General features: G+C 33.6%; 1 protein-coding gene across 8 annotated transcripts in view; it reads right to left on the bottom strand.

Annotated features, from left to right (window-relative positions):
- Nucleotides 1-17,222, bottom strand: part of LOC129003148 (casein kinase I) — a 94,204-nt gene that overhangs the window by 11,311 nt on the left and 65,671 nt on the right. For 2 of the 8 annotated variants that reach the window (XM_054431398.1, XM_054431399.1), the window contains exons 7-11: nucleotides 16,854-17,024; nucleotides 16,012-16,160; nucleotides 14,380-14,454; nucleotides 12,792-12,872; nucleotides 563-669 (exon numbers count right to left, since the gene is read on the bottom strand). In XM_054431398.1, the coding sequence (XP_054287373.1) occupies nucleotides 563-669; nucleotides 12,792-12,872; nucleotides 14,380-14,454; nucleotides 16,012-16,160; nucleotides 16,854-17,024 (583 nt within the window). Of the gene's footprint in view, nucleotides 1-558; nucleotides 670-3,463; nucleotides 3,563-6,865; nucleotides 6,917-12,791; nucleotides 12,873-14,379; nucleotides 14,455-16,011; nucleotides 16,161-16,853; nucleotides 17,025-17,222 lie in introns of those variants that run through there. The other 6 variants (XM_054431396.1, XM_054431397.1, XM_054431403.1 and 3 more) reach the window with 6 other exon arrangements.

The raw sequence follows: 17,222 nt of genomic DNA, 5'->3' as shown, positions 1-17,222 counted from the left end.
GTTTTAGTGTCTCTACGTTTTTATACTCTAAAATGTGATGTGTTAGTGGACAATGTCCCCATGTTTCTCTACTCTGGGTATGTGATGTTTTGTTTTTCTACTCCAAGTATGTAATGTTTTAGTGGACCATGTTACCATGTATTTTACTCTGAGTATGTGACATTTTAGTGTCTCTACGTTTTTATACTCTAAAATGTGATGTGTTAGTGGACAATGTCCCTATGTTTCTCTACTTTGGGTATGTGGTGTTTTCTTTTACTACTCCAAGTATGTAATGTTTTAGTGGACCATGTTCCCATGTTTTTTACTCTGAGTATGTGACATTTTAGTGTCTCTACGTTTTTATACTCTGAAATGTGATGTGTTAGTGGATAATGTCCCCATGTTTCTCTAGTCTGAGTAAATGATGTTTTGTTTTTTTACTCCAAGTATGTCATGTTTTAGTGTAATGTGTCCCCAAGTTGATCTTCTCCAAGTATGTGATGTTTTAGTGGACAATGTCCCCATGTTTATCTATTCCCAGTTTGTGAGGTTTCAGTAGAGTATGTGATGGTTCACTTACTTGGTCTCATCCACTATCTCGACCTCCGCCTGTGCCGTGATAGGGGTGTTGGAGTGTCCGGCCGTAGGGTCGTCGTTGGCAAGTTCTCCATTGGTTGACGACACCACCTGGGCAATACAACGATTTTATAGACATCGCATTTTATATTCACAAGTAAAAAATAGACACATAGATTCCAATTTGGAAACCTGGTCCTAGAAGATTTTTGGATTAGATCAAAAATACTTAGAAGTGCATACATCTAGTACGCTGCAAAACTTACGACAGCTAGTCTGGCCAATACTACTACACCGAATTACACACGGTTGGTACAAAGTGAAAGATATTTTCCTGTAGATGTCTAACCCTTTATAAATTAAAATAGGCTCAAAAATAAGCACGAAAAATTAATTTGAATTTAAAAAAAATTAACCTGGGCCTAATGGGACGCTGGTGACAAAATTACAACAAAATATAAACAGAAAATCCAAACAATTTCCAATCACATGTTTTATTTACAGTGTGGGGTGAAAATAGAGAAGTCTGTACATTACATATTTTTGGTCGAGTTTTCAACCACTGGACGATTTCTATTTTACTATATTAACTATTGTACGGAGTAGTGCATTAATTTCTTTGTATATCATCTTGTTGGATTTACTATTGAGAAATTCTTCTTATTAGAAAATTCCCTAATGGAAAGTAGCTCTATTGTAACTACATGATAAAAACTCCCCAGAAGCTGAAATAAGTTTATTTCAAATTGTTATATAATTACCAATGTTTCTGTAGGTAAGATAACTGTTGTAAACATTTTTCATTTTTAATGAAGTTGGGATTAATTGTATAACCTAATCCAAATACGTGGAATCGAACTATGAGAAGTGGGTATTTAAGAATTTGTTTGTCCCAAAAACAGAACTAACACCTTACTACAGTTAAAAAATGATTATGCGAACTATATCAAAATATAAAATAGCAAATCACTCAAAACACTGCTACAAATCTTTTTCAATTTGTAAAAAACTTACTTATTACTGTTAGTTTTACTCTATTAGACATAGTTATGATCAACAACATGCGAATGCAAATGGCCTGATGATAGTTATGAAGAGACAATCGTAACAAATGCAACACAACGCATGCATTACAATTAAAACACTATAGATGCTATCATTGTAGAATGACACAAAATACAATATTTTAAAACTAATATAAATCAAAAATATTTTTAAAAATCAGTATAAGGCATTAGATTTTGAAAAACAACTTAATTCCTTCGCATAAAAGCTGCTTAAAAATAAAAACAATCAAGCTCAAAAAGTCTTTAATAAAACTTAACCCAAACTTATAACTATAATTTATATCCAGTATAGGTACATAAGTAGAAATGACTTCAGACAAATTGTGTGAGTGACTCTCTTTAATATTCATGTACATCGATGTATTCTTTCAAATAAAGTGTAGACTTTAAAATTTTAAACTTGTGTAACAACATCAATAATAAAAACATATATAAGAAAACATCAAGTGGTTTAGTAACCAGGGGAGCAGAAACATGTTTGGATTCCTAAAACTAGTTTGTCTTTGTCTAAACGAGAAGACTTAGTGTCTATCACTCAGCAAATACCAGCTATTCTGAAAGATGATAAAATCATTTTAGTTCACACACATACACGTAAGACAAGCTACATTTCATAAGTTATGAATAAAAGCCAAATTTATTTTGTCTAAGCACAACATGATTTACTGACCATATGGGACAACACAAACAAAACAAAACAATTGGCATAGCAATAAAGCCCACATAGTAACAACACACTCCGTCATGATCTCAGCACTAGTCCTGAAAAATTTGAGGGCTACTCACGCTCTTCAAGGTAAAATATTAGAAATTCAAATCATTTATGTAACAAATTAACATGAGGACAATATTTTTGTCATCTTAAACATTCAAATCTGCTCATTATCAGAGTAAAAGTGTCAACTAAAAGTAGTTTGTGGCTAGAATACCAGGGGGCAGCACCGGTAGATTCTCATTAGTAGGGCTCTACAATTTGTGAGCAGGAACGGAAACTTAGGGCCAAACTGAAAAGCTTCCGTTCGGTAGAAGATTACTGATGTGGAAAACCACTCAACATGGCCTAAATTGATTATCCGTACTATGAGGAAAACTTAAGAGAAATGGAAGAATACTTGAGAAGCCCTGGGAAAAAATAAGCTTTCTGAGAAACAAGGAATCAGTAGTCAGATTTTCTCATGCTTGCAGGAGAATTGGAAGTAGGAAGCTATGAATGAATCTAAAGAAGGATTAAAAGAACAGATGAAAGATAAATGGAAAATAGGAAGTAAAAAATTGATTCCCAATGATCTTAGTGATATGTGTGTGGTATTTCAAGAGAGATGTGTTGGTATGTCCATAGAAGAATGCCCGGTTAGGATGGAGAGAAATAAACATAAACAAGAACCAAGAAGATTATTAGGAAAGAGGCCTGAAGAATAACTGTATGGATAACCAAGTGGTCATAGTGCTAGTCTTTGAATCTGAAGGTTGCTGGTTAGATCAATTCTGACGCGTAATTTATCATTGGGCAATCAATTAATGTAGCTATCCAACAAAAGGTAAATGTTAAATAGTAACTAAAACTGCAAATAAAAGTTTAAAGGTCCACAACATTAAAAAAAAACAAAAAAAAACGCTCTAACGTAAACTAGGGTTGTAGAAGGAACTGCGGTTTCAGAAAAAAAATTATTACACCCGTGTCGCTTAAATTATTCATAGACAAACTCATTGTATACATCTACAGTGGGAGCAAGCGTTCGTCGGTTTCTACCAATCGCCAATCCATATTAAGTGATACTGCGGCCGCGCTAGAGCCTACATGTTCTGCTCCCCAGCAGGTTGTGTGCTGTGTAGTGTACCTGTACAGATCCGTGCCTATCAGCTGGAGTGAGGTTACCCAGGGTGTGAGAGGGTTGTTTGGAGACATCCGGCCAAGCAGCCACTCCCTTGCCTCCACCCTGTAACATAGACACACTCGTACCTCTCACACACCAACACACACTGCATCACAGATGGAACATTGGTATTGACTCTCATCCAGTACGCCCCAAAGCAGAACCATAGGCGACAGTGCGACATTGTCGTAGAAAGACGAGGAGGGCTGCAGAAAGCCCAGCCTGCCCCACTGTTTTTCTTATTTATTTTTTTTATTCTTATGATTTTTAGACCTATTTTTTATTATTTAGTTATGGCCACATAGCCCTTTCTTACACTTAACTTGTATAAATTCCTGTGGAAAAGGCTACATAACAAGTTAATAACATTGTTATTTTGCAGAAAATATTTCTGTAGAAAATTGATAACTTTATCTTCTACAGAAAAATTCTCCGTTCATGCATTACATCATCGAAAGCTTCATAAGTCAAATTTCAGTGCTCTGATTGTGAGGAAGAACGTATAGAATAACCGAATTACCAAAACAATTTAATGTAAAACAGTAAGCATTTTTGAATCGAAGAGTGTTTGAAAACTTATTTATTTCCGAATATTAATTAAAACTATCACACACACGGTTCATTTACACTCAACTTCCACCGTGTAACAATACAGAAAGTTTTGGGATTTTCTCAAGTCTGTTGCAGAAAGTTTAAATCATTCTGCTTTGATGTTTCAGCAAATTTCCGTCAATATAAGACACAATTAGCTTTATTTCCCTCTGTCATTCTAACAGTCCAGACTTTACAAAATTATCAGGGTATTCTCAGTAATCTATTTCAAAGGCGATACGTGGTACTTCAGCAGCAACGGTATTTGTTATCAATTTCTAAAATGATCACTGAATTGTTGAATTGAAAGCTTGTACTAGGTGCAATTAAGCTGTGTTGTAAGGTCCAAAAACAACTGGTTTTGCATACTTCCAACCACACGATGATCGTAAAAGACTGCGGAAGTTGTTCAAGATTTTCCACGATCTTGAAAAACAATGATTAAGTTTCCGTGATCGCTTGAGATGATGATGAAGTCTACACGATCAAAGCATTTTGCTGCAAGACAATGATGTTTCTGTGATGGAAAGAGATGATGATATTAACATGACCACTGGAGATGTTCAAGATTTTACCACGATCACGGCTTCCGCTTTCTTTAACAACAACTCTTATTACTGTGGTTCTGGGTTTAAAAATACTTATATCTGTATGTGATTTGGATAATCAGCAATTTGGATAGGCCTACTTGGAGTTCTGAAAATTTGAGTTCTTCTGTACTTGAAAGGCCCACACCTTTTTTTTAGGATTTCAACTATCTAATTTAAGGGTACCTTCTTCAAAATAACAACTAGATGGCCTTAGATGGTGTTCAGTAAACGAGCATTCTTGAAAATCCAGTACAGTACTGCTGAAGTCCTGTACATGCTTTTAGTCTTTGTCTTTATATATGCTTTGACATGATGGTACTTTAGACCTGATGGAACAGGCCTTTTTACGTTAGGAATACTAACAGAATTGTTCTCTTCAACCTTCTCTATGAAGAAGTCATGTTTTGTGACTTTTTATTGTGCAACTTTTTATTTTTTCCCCTTCAAGATTTCCTGTCCCCATTATATTGACTGTTGTGGCCCTATTTTGAATACCCTATAAAGAAAGGTTACGACAAAAAACTTTTATCTTAATATCCACTTCTAGGTTAGCTCTTCTAGGTAGTCTAGATAACAATTCTTATTAGATCATTTGATTGTTTTCCCTGTTTTACCTATCTAAATAAATAGTTTTGGATATCATACTGGGTGAGTTAAGCATGTTTGAATAGTACAAGAAGACTGTAATATATTTACATGAAAAAAGTTAAACAATATATCTTCACATAAGGTCCTTTTAAGTCTGAGGCAATGTGTAGAATCACTTTTATGCCAGTGCTACTAACTAACAGTTACTGAATAAGTACAAATTATTCCTTACAAATAGGTATTTGATAAATACTATATAAATATTTCATGATCACAAAAAAAAAGAAACAAAAGAGTTTATATCAGCGAATAAATCAAGCAAAATAAACTGTTTACGGCGAGAGATGAACAAAAATTACAAAACTACGCAATGAAGCAGTCCATAAAAGATTAAAATTGGACGTAAAATAATAAATGTTTATAGTCTGTATGATAGAACCTGTCTCCAGGCCCTGTCTACCAGGGGACTGACCAATGGTTTCAGGCTCGGGACCAGTCCTAGGTCTGTGATAATACTGTTTTTTTTTTTTTTACCAAACACAATTAATTGTTCAATTTCTTTACTGATGTAACTCAATAACTGATTTACCAAGAGACTATATTTATTATTCAAAAATATTTTAGAACTAAAAATTCATTTATTTTAAACTTTCCAAAATTGAATTGGTTTTGAACTATTCGTAATATTTTTTTATCACAAAGTAATAATATGCAGGTGATTATACAAAAGATAAAAAAATTACAAATATTTCCTAAAACACAAAATAAATATAAAAATAGTATTTAGATGGCAGTTAATCTTGTAAAAATCACTATAAAACCAATACAAAAGTCCTTTGATTAGTTGAAAGCTACACAAAGTAATATTAATATTATTATAAAATAAAACAAGTCCTACAAAATTTATTAACACAAAAAATTTACATCAACGACAACCAAAACCAAATTTAAATGGCAGAGTTATTACGCATGATACGGTTAGAACATCAAAACACAAAAAAGAACAAAAATACTTAAGTGAAATCTGCGACATACTTTCTGAAACTAAGGACAATAATTATAAAACTATTGTTTGAAACAAAAAATTACACACTTTTTACATTACAGTTTAACATTAAAACTTGGAACAGGACTAGATTGTAAAAAAATGTTCTTAAAAAAAATTACAAAAATGTTCCAATGCAAAACTAATTTATTAGTTGTATTAAAAATCAAATAATTCTACTTGAAAATTGTCTATAGATTTTTTAAAGGAAAATTTAAGTGTAACAGAAACTTAAAAAAATGTAAATATAAATAATCATTACAAAATGCATTGTCTACAAATAATGGGCCTGGACAAATTTAATAAGGCACAAAAACCAAAGATTTATTTTTAAAAGCTTCAACTAAAAAGAAAGGGTTGAAGAGAGAATTTGGAATTCAATATTTACAATATTTCAAGGGAATCTTTGATACATTTTCTATACAATGAAAATAAACTGAAAGGGCAATACAATATAGAATTCAAAATGGGGTGGATTTTTACAAGTAAATATTGTACCTATAAAATTTGGAAATCTACAGATAAGTTAGGGGAAAACAGGTTCAATCTGACCTCGAAAATCAGCATAGTTTCATCGTCAAAGTCAAAATCAATATCATCGTCCTAAAATAACGCAAGCATGGAAAGAAACATGAGTAAATTAACACATTTCTATTAAAAACTTTTTTGATACCCAGAATAACCATATGAATAAACCAACTAAAATGTACACCAATATTTTGACAGACTTAAAGTAAAATAAAAAAAATAACAATAAAATAAATAAATAACCATATCGGAACTAGATAGTAGAGAACGAGTATAAAACAAATGAGCAATATCTGAATTTTATATCCAAAGATAAAACGGGTAAACTAAATTCTAGAAAAAATGCTGCTTCAATCTTTGTAAAGTTTGTAAGTTTACTAAATACAATTTTAAAGCATAAGCGTAGCTAGCAGTAGGCCTATAAATAATCTAGAATACCCTTATCGTATATACGGCACTTAAGTTGTATTAAACTAGCAGCACACACTGGACTTTGATAAATGTAAAACAGTTCTTACGCAAAATACTCTCTACGGGCCTAAAATGCCATTTGTAGCTCATTCCATTCAACAGAAAAATGTAATCACATACATTCCCCTGGTGAGATAAAGAATAGTTTGTTCCATAAGATGGTTGGTGATTGAGCTATTTAATAATTGAAACACCAGACCGTTTTGTACTGTAACAATAGTCGCAGTTACTAATGGTTAATAATGAGTGATCGTGGATAATCTAAATCGCGGATAATACTTTTTGTAATCTGCGCTATAATAACGCAATATGACATTTTATTGGTACCACTTAAGTTTTTATATTAAGACTAGAATTTTAATAACTGCTGAAATGGTCCCTGCATATGCATATTATAATGGATTATGTAAAATATGCAGTATTAGAATGTGAAGCTAAGTGTACAAAAGGGTGATTAGCTCTTTGGACACACTTTGCACATGGAAAAAAAAACAATGCAGATAGAAATGAACTCATATTCAAGTTATAGAAAACAGTCATAATTATTTTCGACAAAAAAGTATCAAATTTAATAACATTTATGATATAAAAACTTGTTTCCTAGAAGCATAGCTTGCAGTTTGATAATACAGTCCAACCTCAGTATAACGAATCTGAAGGGACCGAACTGAATATTCGTTATATCAAGGATTTCGTAAAAACGAGGTTCGTTATATAGAGGTTATGTTTGCAGGAATTTCGCTAAGACGAGGTTCAGAACCAGCGTCGGTCAATATAGGTCGGGATTAGTCATCATTAAAACACAATTAAAGTAGCATAGGCTACTATACTTTACAGTACAGTGTTTACATTGTACAGAAGAACCTAAATTATCCGGCATAATAAAGTGGAGGGATCTTGAATATTGCGCAATCATGACAATGGCATTGACCTTGGTACAGGTTAAGAAACTGTAAGTTTAAAATCACAGCTTGTTCTAACCCTCCTAAAACCTAGCCAAACACTGTATTGCGTAGTCATGTCATAGTCATAAATCATGTAAAGAATAAAACAAAACAGTAGTATGTAGAAAGTTTTGTAAGCTACTGCTCGTGATAGGCCAGTAGGCTACTTACAGTACAGTACCGGTACTGATTTATCACAACAGATGACAGGAATGTCAATAATAATCATTAACTATAGCATTGGTGTTGCTAGTTGAAACAAATCGTATTGAAAACAATACAGTAAATTATTAGATAAGTCATTATAAATGTGTATAATCAATAGCCAACTTAAAGATAATAAAAACACTCGAAAAAGGAATGTTAAAATAACGATGTTGCTATTCTTTCTCTTTGGTTTTGTTTTTATATTCTTTCTTAGGTTTCTCTTTATCCAAAAATTGTACAATTCACCATAGTTACTTATCGCCCGATCACAGCTTACTAAAACATTACGTCGTCATCAGTCCTCAGTGAATGAAATCAGTTTTCAGTTGCAACATAGCGCGCGCAGCGACAGCAGACAGCGATGTGTAAAACGGAGCAGACGAATGTTAGCGCAAGCAATGACGTCACCTTTCCATTGCATTTGATAAAGAAACAGATTTTTCAAAAACAATAATGGGGTGGGGGATTTGTTATATCGAGGGAAAGACGTAGACAATTCGTTATGCAGAGGTGAAATTCGCAATGTAGAGGTTCTGACAATGATAAATTCGCTATATTGAGGTGTCTTATTTTAGCCGAAATCACGAAAAATTCGTTAAATCAAGGTCGTTGTTATGGTTTGTTCGTTATGTAGAGGTAAAATATACATTGTGTCTTATGGAGAGTTCTAGGGGATTTAAAAAAATTCGTTATATCAAGGAATTCGTTGTATCGAGGTTCGTTATATCAAGGTTAGACTGTACTCTGAAAAGTCCGACAGACTCGATAATCTAATTTTGTACTAAATTATTCATTGACCGATGTTTGTGCAGTTTTGGAATTTCATTCGTGTTACGAAGAGAATATCAGATTTTTCTGTTTCTCCATTTTGATTCCACGGACCTAATCAAGAGAGGATACGATTTCTAACATTGAAGACGACAAGAATGCTGTGGAAACTATGCTTACCATCAGCTGTGACAAATCATTGTCTGCAACTACACTGATTTGTGGGTATAAAAGGTTTTAGCTTGACTGCAATAGCGGTTTGATATACATTTAATAATAAGTTATATGGGAAAAGGTCTTGCCAGACAGTTTGAAAAAGAGAAACAAAAGACAATCACAGACTTTACGCTATTTATTCTTTTCCCCCCTTTAGTTTACCATGTTGTTGTACTAATTGTCAAAGAGTACATGATAAGGCCTTTAAATTTTACCTACATTTAGTTTTTTTGCTAGATTTATTAGTCCAAGTTTTTCAGTAATCCATCAACCCTTTTGCCCCATATGTGTCGGGTCATACACAGTCTACTGTATTGTGTTTATTAACTAGTATTTTTGATAATAACTTAAGCAATGAAGTGATAGAAAACAAAACATCAAGAATAAAGAATTTATTACAACAGTATGTACAATATGTTGACGTCATTAGGCCTTGCTAAAAAATAAACAGCCAGACGTCATCAGGCTTGTAATACTAATAGGCCTAACCCATAACCTAAACAGCTTTGGTTTGTGACAGAAAAGTAAAAGTTTCAAATAAAAAAAAAAATACTTTGTACAGAGTGGCCACAGAACTCATGAAAAAAAATTGAGCATTTTTCCCGGCAGCAAAACCTGGTTTTCACGGTTGGCAAGTTTACTATTTTACTAGGCGTCTTCAGGTCCCTGACGTTTTTGAATAGGCTCAAGCCCACAGTTGCCTAACCTGAACCACATTCATGGTTTAGGTTAGAAATGATATTGAACCAAGCTCGGGTCAAATCAACCCGTATTTTTCCGTGATTGCCAGAAGCTTTTGCAGAGATGCGCGAAAACTGAAAATTTGGTAGTGATTTAGGATGATTTTTACAATCCTGCCACGTCCGTGGGAGACGATGATTGTTGTGTCATAGAAGATGATTACAATTTTGCCGTGCAATTTTGGGAAGATGTTCTCAATTTTATTGTGACCGCAGACAATGTCACAGTCGGGTTTTCCATGCCCTAAGGGAGTTTATTGACTTTTTACGAAAGCAAATACATTATGTTGCTGCATGTTAAACTCGACAAAATTAATCCTAAATCCATACAACAAAAATTCATGTATAACTCTGAACTGATTTCCCGGAATTCCTGGTCTGTGGTCACCCTGTTTATAATAATTAATCTAAGAGTACTTTAACAGTCAAATTAAAGATAAACGTTTCATTGTCTAATGAAAAATCAAAAATATCTTCCAAGTTTTGATGATACAACAGATGTCAAAACAGATGACAGAACCGACCAACACAACCAACCTGAAAAAATAAAGTTACTAGTCTTGAAAAAACTTCACGACTGAATCAGAGCACAGTATGAAATGAAATGAGACATTATTCACTTTCACAATAAGCGCTTACCAAGTTTATTGAAATATAACTACAATACAGTGGACATAAGGTTGGTTTGGAGTTGGATTTTACAAATAAAACTAGTTTATATTATCTTGAACAGTTATGTTAGTGTACAGAAGAGTAGTTAGTTTGTGTGAACTTTTTTGTAACATAAAAAGTAACATAAAAAATATTTATGTTACTTTAATCTGTTATACATTCACAACAGAATATTGGTGACTCTTTTGTTTACTATTATCGTTATCTCCTCGGCAGGAGATTAATTAAAATTAAAATAAAATTAATTCCTTCCCCAATAACCTCAAGTAAAACCAAAGTGTGTCCAAAGAGGTGTGTTATTGTGTTGCCACTCAAATGTAATTTCTCTGTGATTAACCAAAGCTTCAACATTTGACGACATTTCAGAGCACACGTTTAGTGAACAAACACTATTCTAAAAATCACATGCCAAACCAAACATAAAAACATGCAAGAAAATTCAACACAAACAGATTTCCAATCAAGATCAAAAGAAAGTTTCTTTTCAATGTGGAAAAAATTACTCAACTTATAAACCAAACTAAATGAAACTATAACGAAGGAAAAGTGATTTTGGGTTTAACACAACAAAACAAATATTTTTGCAATCTTTTCCACTTTTTACCAAAAGATCTAAATTAACTTGGCGTTGTACAAGGTCGATTCCCGAAATGTTGAAAAACATTACTCCTACATTATAAAATGAATATAGGGTGTCAAAAAGTCATCAATAGCAGTTAATTGTTTTGAATCTCGTTTCTGAAATATTACAAGTAATTTTATATGAAACAAAATTGACGACTTCATCTAGACTTTATTTATATAGATATTTTCAGTTACGTTAGCAATTGTTATGACACTGGTTGTGTTAACGTTTTGTAACCATTGAAACATATACTATCTTATCTTAATTGAATGTCGTTAAAACACACAGACTGGCCCCCAAAGCTAGAACACATAATAACCCCAATCATGCTATTAAATCAGTTCATATCAACCCTCGAGTTTTGAAAACTATGGTTGACTTTAGATATTGCAACTTTTCTCATCATATAGATGTATTTGAAGCCAGTATCAATGTGCGTTTCATGTCCGGTCATGTTTGATTGGGCTTTCTAGTTTAAGTAGCACGGACAAGCTTAAGTTTGCAAATAGAATGATTTATTTAGTTTAAACAGTTCTAAAAGTTGGGCAAATGACAAGAAATATTTAACATTAGAACGCTCTCTGAATCAACAAGACAGAAATACATCAAACTGTCTTCAGCTGATTCCTTTGGATGATAAAAGTAAGGGTCAAAACACAGTGGCACCGAAAAGGGTGCTACGTTACCAGAGTACAACAACCGCTTATTGAAGCGATAAAATTGGAACCAACATTGTAATTTATTCCCACAATTTCACAGTGGTGTTGGGTGGAATTCTGCACCGTTAGCTAGAAGTAAGTGATCTAGGTGGCTAGGACAAAAAATTGAATTTCCAATTGTTTCAAAGCGGAGAGCTGAGATAAACTTATTTCTTAGTTTTTATTAACTTTTACTAATAGTGTATACAAAAATGGTACCAATATTAATTTTATTTAATCTTATATAAAAAAGTAATGTTTGGGTTTAACAGAATCACTACCTAAAGACACATTTAATGTACACACGAGTGAGTTGCGTAATAGAAAACATGTTAAATGTCTTCACTTTTGTAATGATATTCAATCGTTTTGTTTGCATACGCTTAAAACAAAATTTTATTCCAAATTTAACGCACTAAGGTCCTTTGTAGTCGCGCCGACTAGCGACCAACTAGTTGGAATTCTAGGTATGAACCCGAGCTTATCTGCTAGTAATCAGGGAAAACATTCATCACGGTAATTTGCTAAAGTTAATGGTGCCACAGTGTTTTTACCCTCAGAATGTTCAGGTTGTAAGGTGCAATAAACTCTTCTATGGCAGACACTAACCTTGCTTGCGGTGGGATGCCTATCTCTGTTGGGTGAGACGACGATTTCATGGCCAGTCTGCAAAGATCCAACAGGGGTTGACTGCAACACAAAGCATGGATACAGTAAAGAAAATCCGGACCACCAAGGCATGCTGCAACATTTCTTTTGAAATATATTTCACTTGAAACTGAGTTTCAGTCCTGATTCATCGATGAGTTATGTAACAGACTCCATTCTTTAACATGAAAGCCAAATGGTGAACAAAGTTTCAAACAAAGTTGAAACCTGTAATGGAGACTTGCCTTTGAATCTGAAGTCTTCTAGTTCGTATTGAGGGGTCAATGCAATAAGTTACTTATTGCCAAATGCTTACAAAAAACTACAAATTAATGCTTTCCAATAAAGGTGAGTGAGAATAACAGGGTTTCTCATTGGTCTTAGACATAACATTTATAAAATATACCACTGGAAAGAAACTTTAAAATGAAAGAGACTTGTACGAGAGAGAATGTTTACGTTTTGTAAAACAAAATGGTTTTAACAACCTTTGAACAAGTTAGTTTTAGCCTTAAAATACATCTTTGTAAATTCCCTCATATCCTCTCAAAATAACTTTGGATAACACAATTAATATGTTTAAAATTTTCATTGCCTAATTGATTTTTACATTTTTTAACTTTAGCGTGCAAAAGACCTGGTTTATGACCAAACCATCATTAAAACTTTAAAAATGCTTCTCTCATGTTGGAAAAATAACCAAACTCATTACACATTTAATCTATGTATTAAACCATGGTTTTTAAATTACAATCATAATAAATACCATTATGGAAACTACAACAAAACTCAAAACAACAAAATTAAACCCCATATTCTAAATAAGAATACTAAAAAATAGAGCAATAAAACTTAAAACAAAGTCACTGGACATTAAAATCATTTTAAAACATTATACAGTGATACACTACCTTCTCAGGTCCACTAGGAGTAAGAAAATAAATCTTTTAGGCAAGTATAAGTTAATATGCACATCAATTTAAAGGTCTTTATTAGTAAAATACAATGTTGCAAACCCAAACTTATACGCAAACAGCGTCAAAAATGACCTTTTGAAATTTTCTATTTTGGGGCACCCGCTAGAATCACTAGAAAATAAAAAATGTAAGCTTAGCTTGATATGCATGTCAAATTAAAGATCTTTATTACCGGAATACAATAACCACAAACCCGGACTGAAACAATAAACTGAGTCAAAAATGGGAGCTGTTCAAAGATTCAAAATTGCTTATCCAAGAAGTCTTTCAAAGGTTGTATTTTAGATTCGGTTGTACGTTTGAGTTAGGTGCAGATACACTTATACATATACAGCCAAAGGCAAGGAGAAACTTGCTTAATCCAAGGTTGGTTATGGAGAAAGGAGAGGGTTTCTACTGTAATGAAAATAAATCACATCCATTCAACACAAACTGTACAGTCACAATACTTACATAACACCCTTACTGTGTGTCAGGGTATAAGGGCTTCTTAGCTAATGTATTTAAAACAATAGCTAAAGTAGTCTACCAATAGTCTGCAAAAGTTACTCAATCACTTACTTACTACTTACCTTGTCAGATTTTGTTTTGCCTACATTAGACGGAGGTGCGTTGCGCATGAGGCGTAAATCGTCCATATTAGATGGCTACATGCAACATACAACAAGCTCATGCCACAACAACCCAACAACTGATAACAGGGTATCCAGCGTCCCATCAAAATAAAATTCAAGGCCATATCCAGGTTTTTCAGGTTAAAAATTCAAATTTTATGAACAAAAATTGAGCCACTCAAAATGAGCTTAACTTAGTTTCAGTCCCCAACCATGTTACCGTATCATACAATCGCAACAATATCCAAGATCATCTCCAGCACACCGATTATTTTTTGTGATCGCAGCAACATCTGAGATCATATTGCCATCGTGGCGAAATGCGTAATGACTTCCGTGATTGTGGTAACAGCCGTGATCATTTCATGGGATCGCAGAAACGTTAGTTATTTGTGATGGTGATTTTTAACTTCACAAATTGAGAAAATTCAGTAATTATTCAAGCATTAAAATTTCCTCGTTCTTTAAACAATTCACGAATAATTCACAGATTTTTTCCGGTCATCAGAAAGCTCATACAATTCCCGGTTTTCAGGTCGGCTGGACAACCACCAGATATATCATGCAAACATGCAACACATCAGCGTTGAAACAAATCACCACACCATTAATCTAGGTTAGAGATATTGTTACTTTACAATAATAGTAAGCAATAGTAGTTCAATCTTTCCATCATTTACCATCTTGTGAGTCAACAGTGTAAGTGTAAATATATTATTACAAGTGTTAGAGATATATCTTTTTGTTTTTGCAGGTAATAATAGTCAAGAACTCTCAATTTTTTGGTAATAGGTGAAATAATACTATTATTTTTGTCACATGTTACTTCCACGCCAAGTATGTTTCAGCTGGTCGCTGTTAATGGAAATACACAATCAGTTTTATTTATTATTTCATCCTCGCTCATTCTAAAAGTTGATAAAAAATATTATGGTATTCTCAATAACGTAATCCATTACACTAGATTTCATACAGATTTTTAATATCCTATACACAGATTAAATCTTGTGGAAAGGACACCTTCTTATATGGGTAAAAGATTTTTTAACAATTTGCCTGGGTACTACAAATCTATAATAGGATTAGTATCTTTTAAAGATAAAAAAATTTTGAATTTTTGTTGGAAAAGAATTATTATAGTATTGATCAGTTTCTCGAAGACAAATCAATGTGAATTGTTTGTATTGTTACCTACTATGTATTCATTTTTACCAATATAAGCTAGTTTATTTTAGTATAGTTTGACAATGTCACCTGTTTTGTCTGGCTGTGCCAGAACATTAAAAAAAAACGTTTTGTGACAATAAAGATGACTTTGACTTTGACATTACCAGGCCATAGTCTGGGTATATTTAATTTATAATATTTAATATTTTATTTCTGAATAAATTTAAAATTTTTACAACTTGTTGCTATACATTTCCTAATTTTTAAGCTTACAGTCAAAATATAAAATAGCTCAAACAACCTTAGTAAAAAAAAACTAACATGCAGTCATGAAAACAGAATTTACTATGATCGTGAGTTGTGATACATGCTTCTATCAGAGACTTGTAAGGCCCAGCCACATCATGATTCCAGTGTATTTACCATGGTTTTTCCCGTCCAATCAAACTCAGAATCGTCGACGAAGCCTCTCCGCTCGAACAGGTCCTGGAACAGCTTGCGTAGGTACTCGTAGTCTGGTGTCTCGAAAAAGTCCAGCCTTCGGACATATCTCAGGTACGTGGCCATCTCCTCTGCAAGGCAAACATATAGTGTGAGAAATAGGAAACATAAGTGTAAGGCTAAGGAAACATAACATGTAAGACAGCAGAAACATAATTCGAGACATCTGAAACATCAAAGAAGATTTTAAAGAGAAAATTGTATGAAGATTGAAGAGATATAAAATTGCTCACCTACGGTTGTTATTCAGTTCCATTTCAGACAGTTAAAAGATTTTTTTTTATTTATCACGGATTGTTGTGTGACTTGCGAAAGATTGCCAAACTGAAAAGAGGTTTCTCAAAGACTCCCATGGTAGTATTAAAAACACCGATCTGCTAGCAAAATTCCCTCAACTTTTCTCGATTTTTAAAAGAAACTGATCGAAGCGAGCAGCTGACCTGAATAAATGTGCAATGTAATTCAAACTCCCTCAAAACACCTTATTTACTATACACTTCAATGGATATAAGTTTCTAATTGCAAAATGCAATTCATACATGACAGTATTAGCGGGAGCAATGATTTTCCCTTTCATTGTAATCAACTAAGAAAAATCTTTACACAGCTAGAATTGTGTTGGGAGAAGTAAAGAATACACTTCTCACTTGGTCGCAGCTGGAGCTTCATTGACAAGCCTTGTGTCATGAAATATGTTTAGCCAATAAAAGGATTAGCTGATTGACATGAATTGAAAGTATCTAGCATAGTGACGAGTGTTGTACCTGGGTGTCCCTCACACAACACCTCTATAGGTGTTGCTCGCTTGGTGTCCCCGATCTTCTGGTACCTCTCCTTGAGAGTGTCCGCCTTGAGGCCCTGCCAGGGGAGTGATCCTCGGAGGAAGTACATGAACATGTGACCTAGAGCCTCCAGGTCATCTCTCCGACTTTGTTCTGAAACATCACTTCGTCTCAATACTTGGCCACCATGTACCTTCCATTGTAATGTATAGGTGAAATGTTACTCCAATGATGGCGAGATTCATTACGGTAAATTCTTGACTATCCTACCTTCCCTGAACGGAGAGATTAAATACAGGGTGTCCCGGAACTCTCTACCAATATTTTAGGGCATTGTTCCTGGGTAAGAAA

Source organism: Macrosteles quadrilineatus, unplaced genomic scaffold (assembly GCF_028750875.1).
Source record: "Macrosteles quadrilineatus isolate MER2022 unplaced genomic scaffold, UCM_ALF_1.0 Scaffold_9__3_contigs__length_116548681, whole genome shotgun sequence".
Lineage (NCBI taxonomy): Eukaryota > Metazoa > Arthropoda > Insecta > Hemiptera > Cicadellidae > Macrosteles > Macrosteles quadrilineatus.
The sequence above is the reverse complement of the archived record's forward strand: the minus strand, read 5'-3'. Positions and strand labels throughout refer to the sequence as shown.